The sequence below is a fragment of the Alternaria ventricosa genome (assembly GCF_023758065.1).
Source record: "Alternaria ventricosa strain BMP 2768 chromosome Unknown scaffold_7, whole genome shotgun sequence".
Classification (NCBI taxonomy): Eukaryota; Fungi; Ascomycota; class Dothideomycetes; order Pleosporales; family Pleosporaceae; genus Alternaria; species Alternaria ventricosa.
The window spans coordinates 1,096,587-1,112,183 of record NW_026055687.1 but is presented as its reverse complement, the minus strand read 5'-3'; the positions used below and the strand labels follow the sequence as shown (position 1 = coordinate 1,112,183).

At 52.6% G+C, this 15,597-nt stretch overlaps 8 protein-coding genes across 8 annotated transcripts; 5 read left to right on the top strand and 3 right to left on the bottom strand.

Moving 5' to 3' along the window:
* Positions 1–197: 197 nt before the first annotated feature.
* J4E93_005147 (uncharacterized protein) lies at positions 198–1,200 on the top strand (the record flags this gene model as incomplete). The annotated part of the gene is made up of 3 exons (XM_049343070.1): positions 198–263; positions 330–488; positions 547–1,200. 3 exons carry the CDS (start codon positions 198–200, stop codon positions 1,198–1,200), a joined length of 879 nt encoding a protein of 292 aa, XP_049200070.1.
* Positions 1,201–1,591: 391 nt separating this feature from the next.
* Positions 1,592–2,703, bottom strand: J4E93_005146 (uncharacterized protein; the record flags this gene model as incomplete). Its single annotated transcript, XM_049343069.1, has 3 exons — positions 1,592–1,814; positions 1,867–2,490; positions 2,549–2,703. 3 exons carry the CDS (start codon positions 2,701–2,703, stop codon positions 1,592–1,594), a joined length of 1,002 nt encoding a protein of 333 aa, XP_049200069.1.
* Positions 2,704–4,044: 1,341 nt separating this feature from the next.
* J4E93_005145 (uncharacterized protein) lies at positions 4,045–5,502 on the top strand (the record flags this gene model as incomplete). Its single annotated transcript, XM_049343068.1, has 2 exons — positions 4,045–4,588; positions 4,748–5,502. 2 exons carry the CDS (start codon positions 4,045–4,047, stop codon positions 5,500–5,502), a joined length of 1,299 nt encoding a protein of 432 aa, XP_049200068.1.
* A 611-nt stretch (positions 5,503–6,113) lies between these two features.
* Positions 6,114–7,196, top strand: J4E93_005144 (uncharacterized protein; the record flags this gene model as incomplete). Its single annotated transcript, XM_049343067.1, has 2 exons — positions 6,114–6,574; positions 6,773–7,196. The coding sequence occupies 2 exons, from the start codon at positions 6,114–6,116 to the stop codon at positions 7,194–7,196; spliced, it is 885 nt and encodes a 294-aa protein (XP_049200067.1).
* A 549-nt stretch (positions 7,197–7,745) lies between these two features.
* J4E93_005143 (uncharacterized protein) lies at positions 7,746–8,847 on the top strand (the record flags this gene model as incomplete). Its single annotated transcript, XM_049343066.1, has 2 exons — positions 7,746–8,258; positions 8,314–8,847. The coding sequence occupies 2 exons, from the start codon at positions 7,746–7,748 to the stop codon at positions 8,845–8,847; spliced, it is 1,047 nt and encodes a 348-aa protein (XP_049200066.1).
* A 462-nt stretch (positions 8,848–9,309) lies between these two features.
* On the bottom strand, positions 9,310–10,124 carry J4E93_005142 (uncharacterized protein; the record flags this gene model as incomplete). Its single annotated transcript, XM_049343065.1, has 3 exons — positions 9,310–9,462; positions 9,514–9,849; positions 9,996–10,124. 3 exons carry the CDS (start codon positions 10,122–10,124, stop codon positions 9,310–9,312), a joined length of 618 nt encoding a protein of 205 aa, XP_049200065.1.
* Positions 10,125–10,342: 218 nt separating this feature from the next.
* On the top strand, positions 10,343–11,922 carry J4E93_005141 (uncharacterized protein; the record flags this gene model as incomplete). Its single annotated transcript, XM_049343064.1, has 4 exons — positions 10,343–10,393; positions 10,446–10,521; positions 10,568–11,063; positions 11,364–11,922. 4 exons carry the CDS (start codon positions 10,343–10,345, stop codon positions 11,920–11,922), a joined length of 1,182 nt encoding a protein of 393 aa, XP_049200064.1.
* Positions 11,923–13,530: 1,608 nt separating this feature from the next.
* On the bottom strand, positions 13,531–15,376 carry J4E93_005140 (uncharacterized protein; the record flags this gene model as incomplete). Its single annotated transcript, XM_049343063.1, has 4 exons — positions 13,531–14,164; positions 14,213–14,696; positions 14,746–15,193; positions 15,254–15,376. 4 exons carry the CDS (start codon positions 15,374–15,376, stop codon positions 13,531–13,533), a joined length of 1,689 nt encoding a protein of 562 aa, XP_049200063.1.
* Between the last annotated feature and the right edge of the window lie 221 nt (positions 15,377–15,597).

Below are 15,597 nucleotides of genomic sequence, written 5' to 3'. Positions count from 1 at the left end.
TCCCTTGTTGTCGTTGCCTTGTGAGATCTCGCCTTCACCAAGGGAATGGGGTCTATAGCTGACTACAATTGTTAGTTGCCTCTCTCACTCCTACATCCAACAATTTCGCTTGAAATTAGGACAACGACGCTCCAACTTGTACCAAATTTGCCAGCAGTTTTCCCTCATCAAGATTCTGTTCGACTACCACCTTCAAGATGCCTACGGAAGCAGAGAACATTAATTATCTATACTTGGTCCTGACCAACGATGGCAGCCCCGTCGTAAGTCTCATCGTCTCCCTCTTCGATTCGCATCTTCAACAAGCCCCATATGCTTACTCATGCTAGATCGATTGGGATGCCGTCTCCGCCGCGCTCGATCTCAACAAAAGCGCCGCGACAAAGCGATGGTCGCGTCTCAGGCAGTCCATGGATAGGAACGAGGCGCCTGGAGGTACAACGTACCAGTTTCTTTGGCTTTGCGTCAAGCACCACAAGCGAACTCAGGTGAGCACCAATTCACGTCCAGCCACATAGTCCGAGAACCACTAACATAGTGTCGTAGCCCCCAAACTGGAGTGAAATCGCAGCCAAGGCCAATACTACTTCTGGGGCGGCATCCAAGCGCTACTCCCGCATGAAGAAGGTATTCGAGGACAACGAAACCGCCCCCGATGCAGGCACTCCTCGCTCGCCTGTCAAGAACACACCCGCCAAGGCCAAAGGTACTCCGAAGTCCACCGCCAAGAAGCCTCGCAAGGCTACCACTTCTTCCGGCGACGACCAGGACGACGTTCAAACTACCCCGATCAGTAAGCGCAAGCGTACCTCGCCGAAGAAGAAGCTCGCCACCACCGATGAGGAAACCGAGATCAAGCCTGAGCCAGACAACGAGGGCGAAGATGAGGACGATGAGCTACTAGATACCAAGCCCAAGCGCGCGAAGGTCGGCAAGAACAAGATCAAGGTCATTCCCAAGCCTAAGCCCAAGGATATCGTCAAGAAGGAGGAGAACACCGACGATGGCGAGGACTCTTTCGTCGACGCTCAGGAATCGCTTGACCACCAGGAAGATGCTCAGGATGTCCAACACGACAGCTACGCCGTGAACGACAGTAAGCAATTCTACCCTACAACTCCTCTTCACTCCTATCAGCGTACTGAAGATATAATAGCGGAGCCAGCTGACTCCCTTGGTTGCAGCGATGACTTCATCTGAGCTACATACGCCTGTCGATGTGAACTGTGCCGATGGCTGCGCACAATGTACTTGCCACGTCAAGGAAATCGCCAACGTACTTATGAGCAGGGATTCTGGAATGGTTCAGTCACAGCGCGTAGAGCTTGAAGAAATGGTCGGTAACATGGGCTGAGGGTTCTGTTCATCTTGACAAGGAGTTTGGCGGAACTTTGCAAGATGCATCACATGGAATTTGGCGTTGGACGGAATACGGCGCATAGCGATGGCGTCGACTGATTTCGAGTGGAGAAGGCTTTCAATCTTTGTATTCGAGGAGCAGAACATTTGGTTCCTGGAAGCGCTGAGCTAATACAGTCCTCCCATGCCCTTCGTATAGGCAGTTCATGATACTTTCTTACGAGCCCACCAATTACGGTGTCAACACCAGTTTTCCAGTCGTCTTCCTACTCTCGATGTCCTGGGTCGCACGCACGATCTCGCTCAACGGATACACGTCGTGAATCTTGACATTCAGTCCGTCCTTCTCGATGAAGTTCCACAGCTCTTTTGCCGCCGTCTGCAATTCTTCGCGAGTGGCGATGTAATTAAACAGCGTAGGACGGATGAGCTTGACGTTCTTTGCTGACAAGCGACTAGACGATATGTCAGCTACTTTCTCACATGTATAGTATAAGAAAGACTCACGCTAGAGCAAAACCCTCAACCGGTCCCGATGCATTTCCAAACGAGCACATCGTACCCTTCCTCCTTACAACAGACAACGAGCTGTCAAAGGTGGACTTGCCCACAGAGTCAAAGACTGCGTGCACACCTTCACCTCCAGTTGTCTCTAGGACTTTCTTCACGAAAACGTCTCGGTTGTCCTCGTGGTATTCCAGTAGCACCTCTGCGCCGTTCTGCTTTGCCAGGTTCCTCTTCTCTTCTGTACTAGCTGTAGCAATGACTCTTGCGCCAACCGCCTTCAGCAACTGGCAGAGCCATAGTCCTACGCCGCCAGCTGCGGCGGTGACGAGAATCCAGTCGCCTTCCTTGACTTCGTAAGCATCACGGATTAGAGTTACGGCGGTTAGTGCCTGGAGAAGCGAAGCGGCGGCTGTCTTGGTGGAGATGGAATCAGGGAGCGGAATTGTGTAGTTCGCTGGTGCAGCAGTATACTCTGCGTAGGCCGATTGCCCCATGTAAGCTACGCGCGCACCCGGTTTGAGATCAGAAGGTGCGTTGGGTCCGACGGAAGCAACGGTTCCAGCACCTTCCCGACCGAGAACATACGGGAATTGTGGTGGCTTGTATACACCAGAACGGAAGTAGCTGGTCACAGATTAGCATGAAATCTTTGGTTTCTGAGCAGGTGGACAGGAGTGCTCACGTGTCGATGTAGTTGATGCCGATGAACTCGTTCTTGACCAGGACCTCGCCTTCCTTGGGCTCTGGAACCGGTACATCAGTCTTGTACTGCAAAACTTCTGTTCCACCGGTCTTCTCGATGTACACGGCCTTCATGCTCTTCGGGAGTGAAGACATGGTTCTGATGATGGATGCTTTTGGAGCAATATGCGAATTGATGGCTGCGAGTCGTGTTGTCGATCTGGAAAGTAGATTCGTCGAGCGCAGAGTGTGCGATACCAGCGTCATGAATCACAAAAGATGGGCTGATGGTCGGCTCAATTTCAAGCAAGCAATCTCAAGAGAGGCATGCCTGTTGATGATAAATACGCGCGGACACGGCGTTAATTCCGAGCGAGCTGCGAGGTGACAGCCCCGCTCCCCGCACACGTCATTATCGTCTCAGTTTGCGACTGCCTTTCAGACGCGGCAGTCGCAGTCGCTCTCTGTTCCTGATGCATTACCGCATGGGCCTTTATTAGAATGTACTTCGTAGGGCGCGTCAACGTTGTGTCAACCCGGTAGGGCGTGTTCATTACAAAGCGACATGATCATCAATGCTACAAGTTAGCCATGCGGGCATTCCCCACCGTTCATCGGCCTGCTGGGCTGCGCGCCATCTCTCAAGTATCTATGATGTTCTTTCTCTTTCCTCACTTTGATCACGTGCATATCTGTGCACCTTGCATTCTCCCCACTAGGTACGCGCAGTAGAGAACACTCCACTTGAAGTGGGATAGGCTCCTGGCAGAGCGAAGCATAGCTTCATTAGTATCGCGTCTGTAAGCTATTACCTGGGTAGACTGCGATGTCACCTTTGCTGGCGACAGCATTTTCTTGCTCTCTCTCTCTCGCTCTCTCGCCCTCCGCTTCGGAAGCCAAAACACGCGAGTCTACCTGCCACGTTTAGGACTACCTGGGAATGTCTATCTTCTTTATTGATTGAGCCGCCTCACTCATAGACCACTCTCTATGTCAAAATGGCAGAGAACTACGCACGACGATGGGAGGCCAGCAAAAGAATCTAGGCACACCGTAAGCTCGCTACTGTCCCGGCTTCCATATCAATGTACTCATGGAATCCCCAATCTTTCTGGCATTATCGGCTGTCAAGTGCTTTCACTGATATACAGCTAGTATCACCTAGCGTTGGCTGAGGGTGGCAGTACATCGAAGGCTGTTATCAAGATGCCTTCCCATCAGAGCTCAGTGAAGACGTAGAAAGAAGACAGGAATCACGAAGTATGCATTTCCTGCATGGAGAATTGGACTAGTTGTTCAACATGCTCTTTCCTAAAGCAGAATTGCGCTCGCGCAAAATGTTTGAAAAGCGGTGACCGAGCGCGCAGTGCAAACGACCACACATTCCACTAGTTTCGCACAGTCTCCTCGCCCTTGACACTACATTGGACGATATTTTTCGCCGTCCAACATCGCCTTCTCACACCGAATACCCGACGTTCGCTACCCGGTGCTATCATGCAGGATCCTGAAACGCCTCCGTGTCAGCTCAAGGACGCTCTGGCGGTTCGTGAATGGGCGAGGACCGTCTTCCCTGCCGAATTTGAAGCCCTACCCGACCCGGACGATCTCGAGACATATATTCTGGAGAAGGCTGAGACATCCACGATCTTAAAAGCTATCGCATTCACGAGCTTCGACCCATCTTGCAGGGCCGCCGAGTGGCTCTGGCCTGGCACTGGAGAGATCACTGTACTTGCGTTCATTCAAGAGTCTTCTCTGATGGCCAGTCCAATCCGTGGTGAGCAAATTGGCGGCGAGTTTAATTTGCTCACATGGCTCAAAGACTATGGGCCAACGTTCTTGGACGCGTTCGCTTCGTGTTCACTGGATGACCGTCAATGCCCCACCCCTGTCGAGATCGCGCTTGAGATAGAGGCGACCATCAGATACTACCTTGCGGCGAAAGGTGTGATACAGGCTCTAGAATGTGACGGTCAGATGTTCAAGTGGAATTTTGCACGCGCATGTCAGCGCCAGCATCAGAAGCTGTTGGAAGAGGGTAGGTCAGAGGTGCACCTTGATTTGACAGCGTCTAATCTATCGCAGGCAATACAACAGCTTCTGAATCAACCGTACAACTTCGGATGTCCAGAATCACGCTTACGCGCAGTAGGGAACTTTCCTTCTTTTGAATGACACAATTATTGATCATCAACAGGCGATACCCCGGAAGAAGCTCCTGGCTCTTCCGGACAACGTATCAGTGGACTTCCTGAGTCATCGGAGACGTCCCAAGATCTCAGCGGCGCTCACGAGCGATCCGGCGAGGAAGGAAACGCAAACAACAACAACGATACAACAAGCCGTGCCTTGAATGAGAACCAGCAGCGCAGCGCCCTCAACGATAATACCCACATCGCCAATCTACAACGCGAGATGAAGAAGCTGCGTGTGAGACAAAAGAAGACAAAGCGTCTCGAGGACAAATTTGCTACCCTTGAAGTACGCTTGAGCGCTTCGGAAAGCAGAGAGAAGGCAATGAGTGACCGGCTTGATGCCATTACTCAGGAGCGGGATGACGTGGAACAGCAGCACCAGACTCTTTGGAATGAATGTTTCTTCTTCAAGGCAGTCCAGTTAGATCGCACCAACACAGCTCTCGAAGCAGTGTTAGTTCTGTTCAGGGACCTTGCTCTACTCGAAGGTCAAGCTGAAAAGCTATCAACTGAGCACAAAGAGCTCAAGAAAGAAAACAGCGGCCTGGGAAAAAACTTGCAAACTATGCTTGAGTTTGCTATGAAGTCAAAAAATGCCACAGTTCTGCATAGGGTCGCGAATGAGTCAGCTATGGCTCACATCAAGAAGCTAGAGGAGAAGGTCGAAGAGCTGGAGACACAGATGAGAAAGCAAGAGACTTTGGTCAAGCAGGAAGAGTTCGAGAAACGCCGCAGCGCTATGGACTCCGTTCAGTGAGCCTGAGGATTGCCACTTGCCACAGCTCTGTGTTTTGGGGGTAGCAGAGAAAGTTGGAGTAATGCTTGCTGCAGATGACGCCTTCACCTGTACATAGAAAGTGGTCTGGCCTACTCAAAGTTCGGAAGGTATAACGTGGAAAGTGCGACAAGCAAGGGATATTATCGGAATGACAAGGAAGAGATGCGCGTAATATAGAGGAAACGGTTGTTGCATCGCTCAGTAGGCAATCATCTTGCCCGAGAACTAAAGCTTGGTGGTTCTTAAGACCACACTTACCAATGGGTCTGCCAAAACGCCCATGTTTCCATTACCAGTAAATCAAAAGTCTACCACAGTCCTCAGATCTGATACTAAAATGAGGTGTTCTCTCTCACTTTTCGCGTAGCTGTATGAAGTGGGGTCGTCCACTGCTTCCCTCTCATCGCTCCTCCCTCAATCGCCTTCATCGGCGCGCGTCGGTGAGGCCACTAACCACTTCCGGTATCTTCAGTCGTCATATCACGATGAAGATGAGCCCACTTTAGGCGCAATCTTCCACAGCTTCGTTTCGCCTTGCGAGAACCTTTGTAACAACACGCCCATTCGTTCAGATCGCACCTACCCACATCATGGCGCCCACCGGAATCACCCTCGAGGACGTACAGGCATGGGCAATCCGAGACTTCCCTGACCAGTTCAAGCACCTACCTGATGCGGGAGCCTTCCATGTACAGTTCAACATCGTCCGCGGGTACAACCACGACAACAGCTTCAAGAGCCTCGTGATAGGCAGCACTCATACTAAGACCGGGAAGCCAGCAGACATCCTCGCGTGGCTTGCAGGTAGCCGTATACAGCTCGGATATATTGGCAAGAATCGGAAGGAAGAGCCTCAAGTTCGTTCACTAGCTCCTGCTGAGAAGGACCACTCGTCTTCGAACTTTAAGTTTCCGTTCAATTTCGTCCCACCAAACCAAACCGAGACGGAAATTGCGTGTTTCAATGCCGTGTTACGCTACTACTTCCTTGCCAAAGGTTGGAATAATGGCGTGATCGACGAGTCGGACGTCTTCAACAGATTCGTATCCAGGTTTCCTTACGCTTGTCAGGCTATTGCAAACACCGTCGCGGACAGATCAGCACCGGTTCCGAACTTACATGGCACGCTCTATCCACAACAAGCTGGTCGTGTTCCGGTAGCTTCAGCAAATCATCAGCGTATGTCTAAGATCAGCCGTTAACAAAATCCGAGGAACTGACACTTGAGGTTAGCGTTTTGTCCACGGAGGACTCCCTATCTCTTTGAGCAGATCGCCAACGACCCACTCCCAAACCGATCGTACACTGTACTCAGCAGCCCGTCACCCAGTCCGCCGCCAATTGAGGATCCCATAACGCCCCGGACACTACCCTCCCCACTTGAGCTGCACGCCCAATCTGGACATTTACAATCGGCCAGCCCTAGTGGGAACCAGATCATGGTGCTCGATGGATCCAACGATGCTGATGAGCGAGAGGGCTCCGGGCTGCGAAACAAGCTTTTCGATCTCAACATCCGGCTAATGATTGCGGAGGGTCTTGCTCGGGATGCTGAGATAGCAGCACGGACAGCTCAGGAAGAGGCACAGCTCTGGAGGAAACGGTATGAAGAAGCCGAGACCTACAAGGCCAAGTATGAGGAAATCAGAAACCACTTTGATCTGCAGAAATAGGTCGGAATACGAGCTTGGAAGTGGCCGATCGAAACATCGTACGGAGAGGGCAGAACCTGTGGATGGAGCTGCTGCACGACATGCAAGCAATGGATGAGGGCAACGTTTCGGTTGTGCCGTCGGAAGGCCGATAATGAATGCGCGAGGCAGCGCGATGTAATGGAAATCTAAGGGCAATACTGGGCGATCCTATCGCGTGGGCGTAACGCCACAGTCAACTCTGCTTTTGAGAATACATCGCTTTCGTGCGTAAATTCTTACCGGCGCTCTTTGATGGAAGGAAGATGAGACGTGTTCAGGGTCCATGCACATGGGTTCTTGAAAGACAGGGCGCCCCGCTTACGTCGCGTACGCGTTTCCACGCGGACGCAGCGTGAACCAAGTTCGCGAACCGCCGCTACGTCATCGCTCACATCGCAATCAAGCGCAAGCCCACAAACATCTACCGCGCGCAGAATCCCCGCCTCACATGATTGATGCGCATAAACATATTTTACTACTTTTCCATCACTAGAGTATACTCCAACCCTATCTGAGGCTCTTTTCGGCATGGGCGCATTACTTTCCTCCGTCCTTGCGCCTATCGCCCTACCGCTGGGCTCATTCTTAGCCATTCCTATGCTATCCTCCTGGTCGACAGGCCTGAACCTCATCTTCCTCTCGGTCGCATGGACGACAATCGCGGCATCCTATTCTCCTCTTCAACTTGAGCTAGTTGCGCCCCTAGTCATTCGGCTATCTCTCTACATCATCCCCAGCCTGATCTTCTTGCTATTCGATATCGGACTACCAAGTCTAGCAATCGAGTTCAAATCCCAGGGACAATGGGGTATTCCGAACAATCAAAAGGGTGGCGCACGCGCAGTGAGAAGGGTGGTTGCGTGGAGCTGTGCGAATGTGCTGCTCAGTGTGGCGTTGCAAGCGGGTATCGAGTTCTTGATCACAGACGTACTGCAGATGAGGAGTCTGCTACTTATCAAAGGCAGTCGATGGGGATTGAATCACCTACCAAACCCATGGACGATGGTCAAACATGGCATCATCGGACTCTTATCTCGTAACGTAAGATACCATGATTGCGTTCCCTAACAAAGACGTACTAACAGACATGTCGTAGGTCTTGCAATACTATATCCACACACATTTGCTGCACTCTTCGACCGGCGGCGCACTCTCCGACTTGCATCAGAGCTGGCACCACAGCATCAAGATCCCCTACTCCTTTGCCGCAAACTACGACCACCCCATCTGCCACCTCCTGCATCGCTTCCTACCTCTATACCTCCCAGCAATTGCTCTGCGGATGCATATCCTCACTTACTTGATCCTGATCGCTATCTTCAGTCTAGAAGAGACCTTCGTGTACTCTGGGTACAATGTCCTACCCTCAACCATCATGCTGCGAGGCATGGCACGACGCGCCGACGCGCACATGATGAGTGAAGGAGAGGGTAATTACGGATGCATGGGTGTTTTGGACTGGTGCCACGGGACGACAATTGGTAAAGATGTCGTCGAGGACCTGAAGGCGGAGATGGAGAAGCACAACGTGGAGGAGAAGGCGGGGAAAGCTATAGATGGCGCGGGGGAAGCGGCGAACGGACTGGCGGGGAAGTTTGGCAGGGCTAGGAAAGGAAGGGGAAGGAAGTAAGTAGGTCAAGCGGCGAGCCTAGGGTCATGTAACGAGGTCTGTGTACGTATGGCATTGGCGCAATTGGTTCGATGGTTGTGTCTTTGGTTAGCGGTCGCTTCTGATACCCTTACGTCTGGTCGCTGGAAGTTTGTGGGCAGTCGGCGCAGTATCGGTCGAAGAATGTGACGTCTGTAGCTCTATTCCATGCATCAGTACTCGATTACCACCCAGTATATACTGCGCCAATTGAACGCCCAACTATGACATCACGCAAGCGGAGACCAAATGTTCACTTTTGGACCGTCTCAGATTCGCTCGCTTCATATAAAGTCTTATGGTAAATGCCTTGTCGGAATCCTCCATGAAAAAAATTGGCTGCCGTGCCGCTGCGATTCTTGTTTCGCTAGTACAGCCGCAGTATGCCGAAGTCGTCTTTCATCCCATGCACTGAACGCCGAATGCCCGATCGTTATCCGTCGCTTAGAAGACCATCTGGTGAGGCCTGTCGGAGCTACGGAGGCTGAAGCTGGCACCGAGGTAGTCGGCGAGGTGAGCCTCCTTCTTGATGGTGGCCAGGAGAGCCTTGTCGACGGCCTTCTGGTCCTCGACGCGGTCCTTGGAGGTCTCCTTCTTCTGTGGCTTTTGTCAGTATTGTCGCATTGCTCTTGCATTGTGTGCACGTACCTCAGGCTTCTCGCCCTGCTTGAAGAAAGCATCCTCACCCGGCTTGTGGGCGGCCTTATCCTTGGTGAAGTAGCCGTCCTGGCTGCACTTCTCCACAACCTTCTCGTCTACGCCGCTCAGGTCGACGCTGGTAGAGGTAGCGATGACATATCGGGCGTTTACTCGGCGAAGGGGAACACCGTTGACTTTGAAGGGACCGGTAACAAGGAGGACACCCTGGGAGAGGTGCTTGAGGACGACGACGCGCTTGCCGCGGAAGCGACCAGCAAGGAGGATGACGACGGTACCGGGCTGGAGAGACTGGCGGACCTTCGCAGGGCGGACAGACTTGCGGGCCTTGAGTCGCAGTTAGCGGAGCTCCAATTGATGTCTTGATTCTTGTCCTTGCACCCAAACACCCGCCGCATGCTGTCGCAGTGGATGCACCCAGCACCCCTGCAGTCCATCTCTTCCGTGCAAACCATCGTCTATCGCGAACGTACCTTCTTGGGGACAGCAACGTCCTCAGCAGGGTAGTACTTGCTGGCCTTCTGCGAGTGGTGCGGTATCGACCTCTCCCCCTTGGAGAACTTCTGGGTGGTGGGCTTCGTGTCCTCTTGTTTGGCCGCCATTTCGTTTCGCTGTGGTCGTTAGTGCTGGTCGGTGGTGTTGGCGATGGAATCGTATTTTCGTGAATTCGAGTGTGTGCCAAGCTGTCCAATCGATACGCGCGACCGGGCCGAGAGTTGTTCCGTTGGTTACGTAACCCGCGTGGAGCTTGCAGCTTGCGGCGATGCTCGCGGTACCGCCGCTGAACATCACTGCCCCAACACCGACACACACCGCAGACATGTCTATCCAACCGCTCATCACCTTCAAGGCCGGCCAGTGTGAGCTGACTGTAAGCGTCGCGGAGACTGACAACCCAGATCGGACACTAACAATAGCCACAGCGCGGAGAAGGCAACCAGCAGACAGTCAAGCCAGTACCGACACCAGGCTACGTCTACCTGTACCAAGGAGAAGATGGTTTGTTTGCAACCAACTTAGCCCTTTCATCAACTTACATATCCAGAATTCGTGCACTTTTGCTGGCGACCACGCGACCGCTCGCTCGACCAGTCGGACCTCGACCTCATTATGATCCCCGGTGACGGCTCCTTCCAACCCTACACCGGCAAGGACTCCATTGATGACCCCGAGAACATCAAGTCGCCCACCGACGGCCGCATCTTCGTCCTCAAGTTCAGCTCGAGCTCACAACGCTATCTCTTCTGGTTGCAATCAAAGTCGCAGCACTCGCGCGGCGCGAGTTGGTTCAGCGAGCGCGACCTCAAGATCGGGCAGGTCATTGACTTGCTTCTGACGGGCGAGGAGATTGATGTACAGGCTGAACTTGCAGGTATCTCGAGCTCATCCAACAATGACGAGGATGAGACCATGGAAGACGTAGAGCCATCTAGCCGAAACCGCCACGGTAGCACTGGAGGCGCTGGTGCTGGTGCCACAGGCGGTGATATCCGAGATGAAGGCGAAGAGTCCCGAGAGGGGGGCGCCGATGGTGGTCGAGCGTAGGTTCCATCTATTTGTATCGCATTCGGCGTCGTGGCGCAGTCTACCTTTCCGGACAGAATCGAGCTGCTGTGAAGGCTACCAACGGCTCTATACAAGACTATAAAGATATCCTGTCACGGTACGGCGTTTTGGGAGAAGCATAAGACCATCCAAACATGGCGATTGGCACTGGCTGCTCATGTACAACAATAGAAAATAAGCATCATGCTACGTCTTCCACTGGCCACGCCGCGGCGCTCGTTTCGCGTTTTTGCTTTTGCCTATCCTCTTGAACATGCTCGCTAACGCGTCGACAGTGCCGGATCAGGTGATGTCTCTGCCATTGTGCAAGACTTCATGAACTCGCTCAAAGGCGGCAGCGCAGGCAGCAGCTCACAACAACAAAGGGGGTCAGAACCCTTCGCTAGCCTCACCGAGTTCCTATGGCCTACGCATACTCTCACAACCATTGAGAACGCTTCCGACGAGACCATCGACGCTCTGTGTGCCCAACTACCGACAATTCCTTTCCTCCTAGAAGCCGAAGTCGAAGACATCGATCAAATCGACCCCAACTCCGAGACCGCGCAGATGGCCATACAGACATTGGGTCGGGATGAGAAAATTGATGTTCTGAGCAGGATCCTACGGGCACCTCAGCTGAGGGGAGCATTAGGCAGTCTGAACGAGGCGCTAAGGACCGGTGCTCTGCCGACTGTCAGCCAGGCACTGAACATTGATGTCGAAAACGGAGGCTATATGAGAGGTGGAGGCATGCCACTTGGCGGTGGAGATGCAGTCAAGGCTTTCCTGGAAGGAGTCAAGAAGACAGTGGAAAAGGAAAAAAAGGGCGGCGATGACATGGACACCAGCTAGATAGCCAAGCGGCTGTAGCGATTTGGACATGCTTTGGCATTGAATGACGACCGACACACGATTGATGCACATATAGACGACAACGATCAATGGTACGAGCACTGAATGGCATGGGTAGGATAATTGACTTATTCCCGTTCTCATCAGTACTTTTCAAATCCTCTTCTTATAGGTTCGCTCTCCATCTAGGAGGACCTCCAAAATGTACAGAGTCAGTCAACGGTTTTAGCCTTTTCACTGATTCATACCGACTACCGACTTTCTTTCGTCTCCATTCCAATGAGGAAATGGCTATCAGCCAAATCGTTCCATGATTGCACCCACGCCACTTAACTGCTCAACATCCTCATCTTTGAATCCCGGATGTTGTTCGCGATAAGACTTCATCCACGCATCGCGTTGACCCTCCCACTGCGGTTGCGGGTAGCACCCCTTGCAAGGTACTCTCAGTCCAGGGAGGTAGCGAGGAAAGTGGTAAGCGCAGAAGTTGGGGTCTACGTCACTGTTGAGCTGTTAGCCACCGAAGCGAGGAAAGAGAGAGATGAGACACCGGGGATAATTGCTACTGACCTATCGTCAACTTCTGGGTCGGCAGGCGTGAAGAACGTAGATGGTAAAGACGTATTTGCAGCAAAGGGCGCATCGATCAAGGTGCCGGTAGTCGAGAAAGTGGGTGAAGGCTGACTCGGAGTTGGGGACGTTGGAGACACTGACACCGGGGAAGTAGGATGGCTCTGCATATAACCCGATCCCGCACCCGCCGCCTCTGGTCCTGTACCTGGCGCCATGAAGCGGAACGCTGGAGCATTGCTTCCACCCTGCTGCTGTTGTGCTTGACTGCCCAGCACCGCCGCTCTCAGCGGAAAAGGATGAGCCTGTGGTTCGCGACCACGCTGTGACGGCAGATCTTGGATATCAGTTCTCCGCGCTGGTGGAACAGGTGACGAAGGCGCCATAGCAGACACAACGGAACTTGAGCGCGACAGATCCGGTGCATTTCCACGATTGCTGGGGATACGGCGGCCTGTGGCGATAGCATGGGGACACGGCGTTGTGCAGATCGTTTTGTTGTGTCCGCAAGCATAGACTTGGAGTAGTTTGTGACACATTTTGGGTAAATGTTGACGTTCTGTTAATATGATTGGGGGCTTTTGGTGTATGAGTTGGTAGGTGACTCAAGATCAGAAGCTGGAAGGAGGGGGCAGATGAAGATCGGAGCGGCAGCGTGGAGGTGAGTTACCACAAAATCGGAGGCGGTGATGTGTCGCAAAGGGCTGGTAAAGTGGCGGTTCAATCATTCACAAGCGATATGTGAGCGTTGGTCTAGCTTATTCATGTACTAGCATCCGTTTGCCTACCTGCGCGTTTGTCGATATAAAAAAAACAATGTACACTCAGAAAGACACGACTTGGCAGGACAGGGCAGAGCAGAGCAGGGCAGGGCAGGGCAGAACTTTGAGTTCTATGCTAAAGGCTTTATCAACATTGCAAAATCATGAATGACCAGTGTAACGACAACCGCTTCTCCATGCCGCAAACACCGCGCCCATCAAACTCCATGCCACCGAATGCTCGAACAATAAATACACTTCATCAGTTGGCAATGCACTAGTAACTCCGTCCGAACAAGATCCACTGCTTGGCGGGAGTCTGACAGTCGGGGTTAATGCACTTGGTCTTGCCAGGCTCAATACCCTCGGGCTGCTCGAAGGGAATGCACAAACTCTTTGCACCCATGGCAGGAGCCTGCTTGTCTTCCGCAACGCCGTCGCCCAACGCAGTCCGTGCGCTCTTCGCCTTTACCTCATCTTCGCACTTGTCGCCCTCACAGTGGGGAACCAGGACAACGTTCTTGCCGTTCAGGGTGGGGACAAAGTCATCCCAGTTGGTAAGCTGAATGCGGTGGTCCCGGTATGCCTTGTCAGCCTTGTTGAACATGTCTTCCTGGATCTGCTCGAGTAGCTTGGGGACTTCTTGTGCGATGCTGTCGACGTTGATGGTACCACGCGCGGCGTCCTTGTCATCGATGTCGCGACGAGATGTGGTCACAACACCCTTCTCAGCGTCCTTGGGGCCGAATTCGATTCGCAGAGGAATACCCTTCAACTCCCAGTCATTGAACTTCCAGCCGGGAGAGTAGCCCTCACGGTAGTCGGTCTCAACGCGGACACCAGCCTCAGTAAGATCGTCATGAATCTTCTTGACCTTGCTGTAGAGGTCTTCCTTAGCTTCGGCAGACATCCTGACTTCGTTAGCATTGACATAAATGAGTCATCAGTGATAAACTTACTTGGCGGTGACTCCCACTGGAATGACAACAACTTGGATCTCAGCGACTCTGGGAGGAATGACCAGACCTCGGTTGTCTCCGTGAGTCAGGATCATGACACCAATCGAACGTGTAGTCAGACCCCATGAGTTCTGCCACACGTGGACGTGTTCCGACTTTCCAGCTTCCTTGGCGGTGGGGTCCTCGACTGTGATGTTGAACATCTTTGAAAAATGTTGACCGAGAGCATGGGATGTTGCAGCCTGAATACCGCGACCAGTAGCGGGAATGAAACCTTCGACGGTGGTAGTGTAGTCGGCTCCAGGGAACTTTTCATTGACAGTCTTCGTTCCCTTCACGACGGGAACGGCAAGTAGCTTCTGGTATACATCAGAGTACCAGTCCAAGATCTGGAGAACCTCATCGCTCGCTTCTTTCTGGGTAAGATGTGCGGTGTGGCCTTCTTGCCAGAGGAACTCGCGCGATCGGATGAAGGGCATGGGATCTGGACAAAGATTAGACACTGCCGAAGAAAAAAATAGCTCAGTACTAACGCTTGAACTCCCACCGGACGACGTTGTTCCACTGGTTCAGCTTCAGGGGAAGATCGCGATGCGACTGGATCTTGCGCGCGAAGTAGGGGTACATGGCTGTTTCGGAAGTAGGGCGCACAGCGACGGGCTTCTCCAGGTCAGATTTTCCGCCCTTGGTGACCCACGCAACCTCGGCGGCGAAACCTTCCACATGCTCCTTCTCTCGCTCCAAGTTATCCGCGCTGATGAAAATAGGGAAGTATGCGTTTCGGACTTTCAGAGTCTTGATCTGGCTGTCGAACCACGACTTGATGTTCTCCCAGATGGCGTACGAGGAGGGCTCGAGGATATAGCATCCGGCTACGTCGTAGTAGGAGATCATCTGTCCCTTTGTAATGACCTGTTGGTACCAGTCTCCCAGGTCGACCTCCTTTGCGACATCGATACCAATCAGGGCTGAACCTTCGATCTGTGGCTTGATTAGTATCGCGCATGGTGTCGGGTGTTTGGTATTGTCGCATAGATTTACCTTCTTCTTCTGCTGCTGAGGCTTCTTCGCGGCTTTCTGAGGGTTACCATCCTTCTTGCTCTTCTTGGTCTCAGAGATGGAAAGATCCTTCATCTTGCCATCGGCAGCTGTGGCTTCAGCCATGTTGGGAAGGTGCTGGACAAAGCTGTCAGCGTCTCGCAAAAGATATCTTGACGAGTACTAATCGTTGCAAAGGCAGCAGAATCGCGATTGTATAGATATTCTAGCCAAACCCATGTGTAAATAGGGAGAGTTGGTGGGGCAGGCGGGGTATCAAGACGCGACTTGGGAATACTTACGTGCAATTGAGTTATGGAAAGTTGGAAAAACGGTGGGTAACCCGA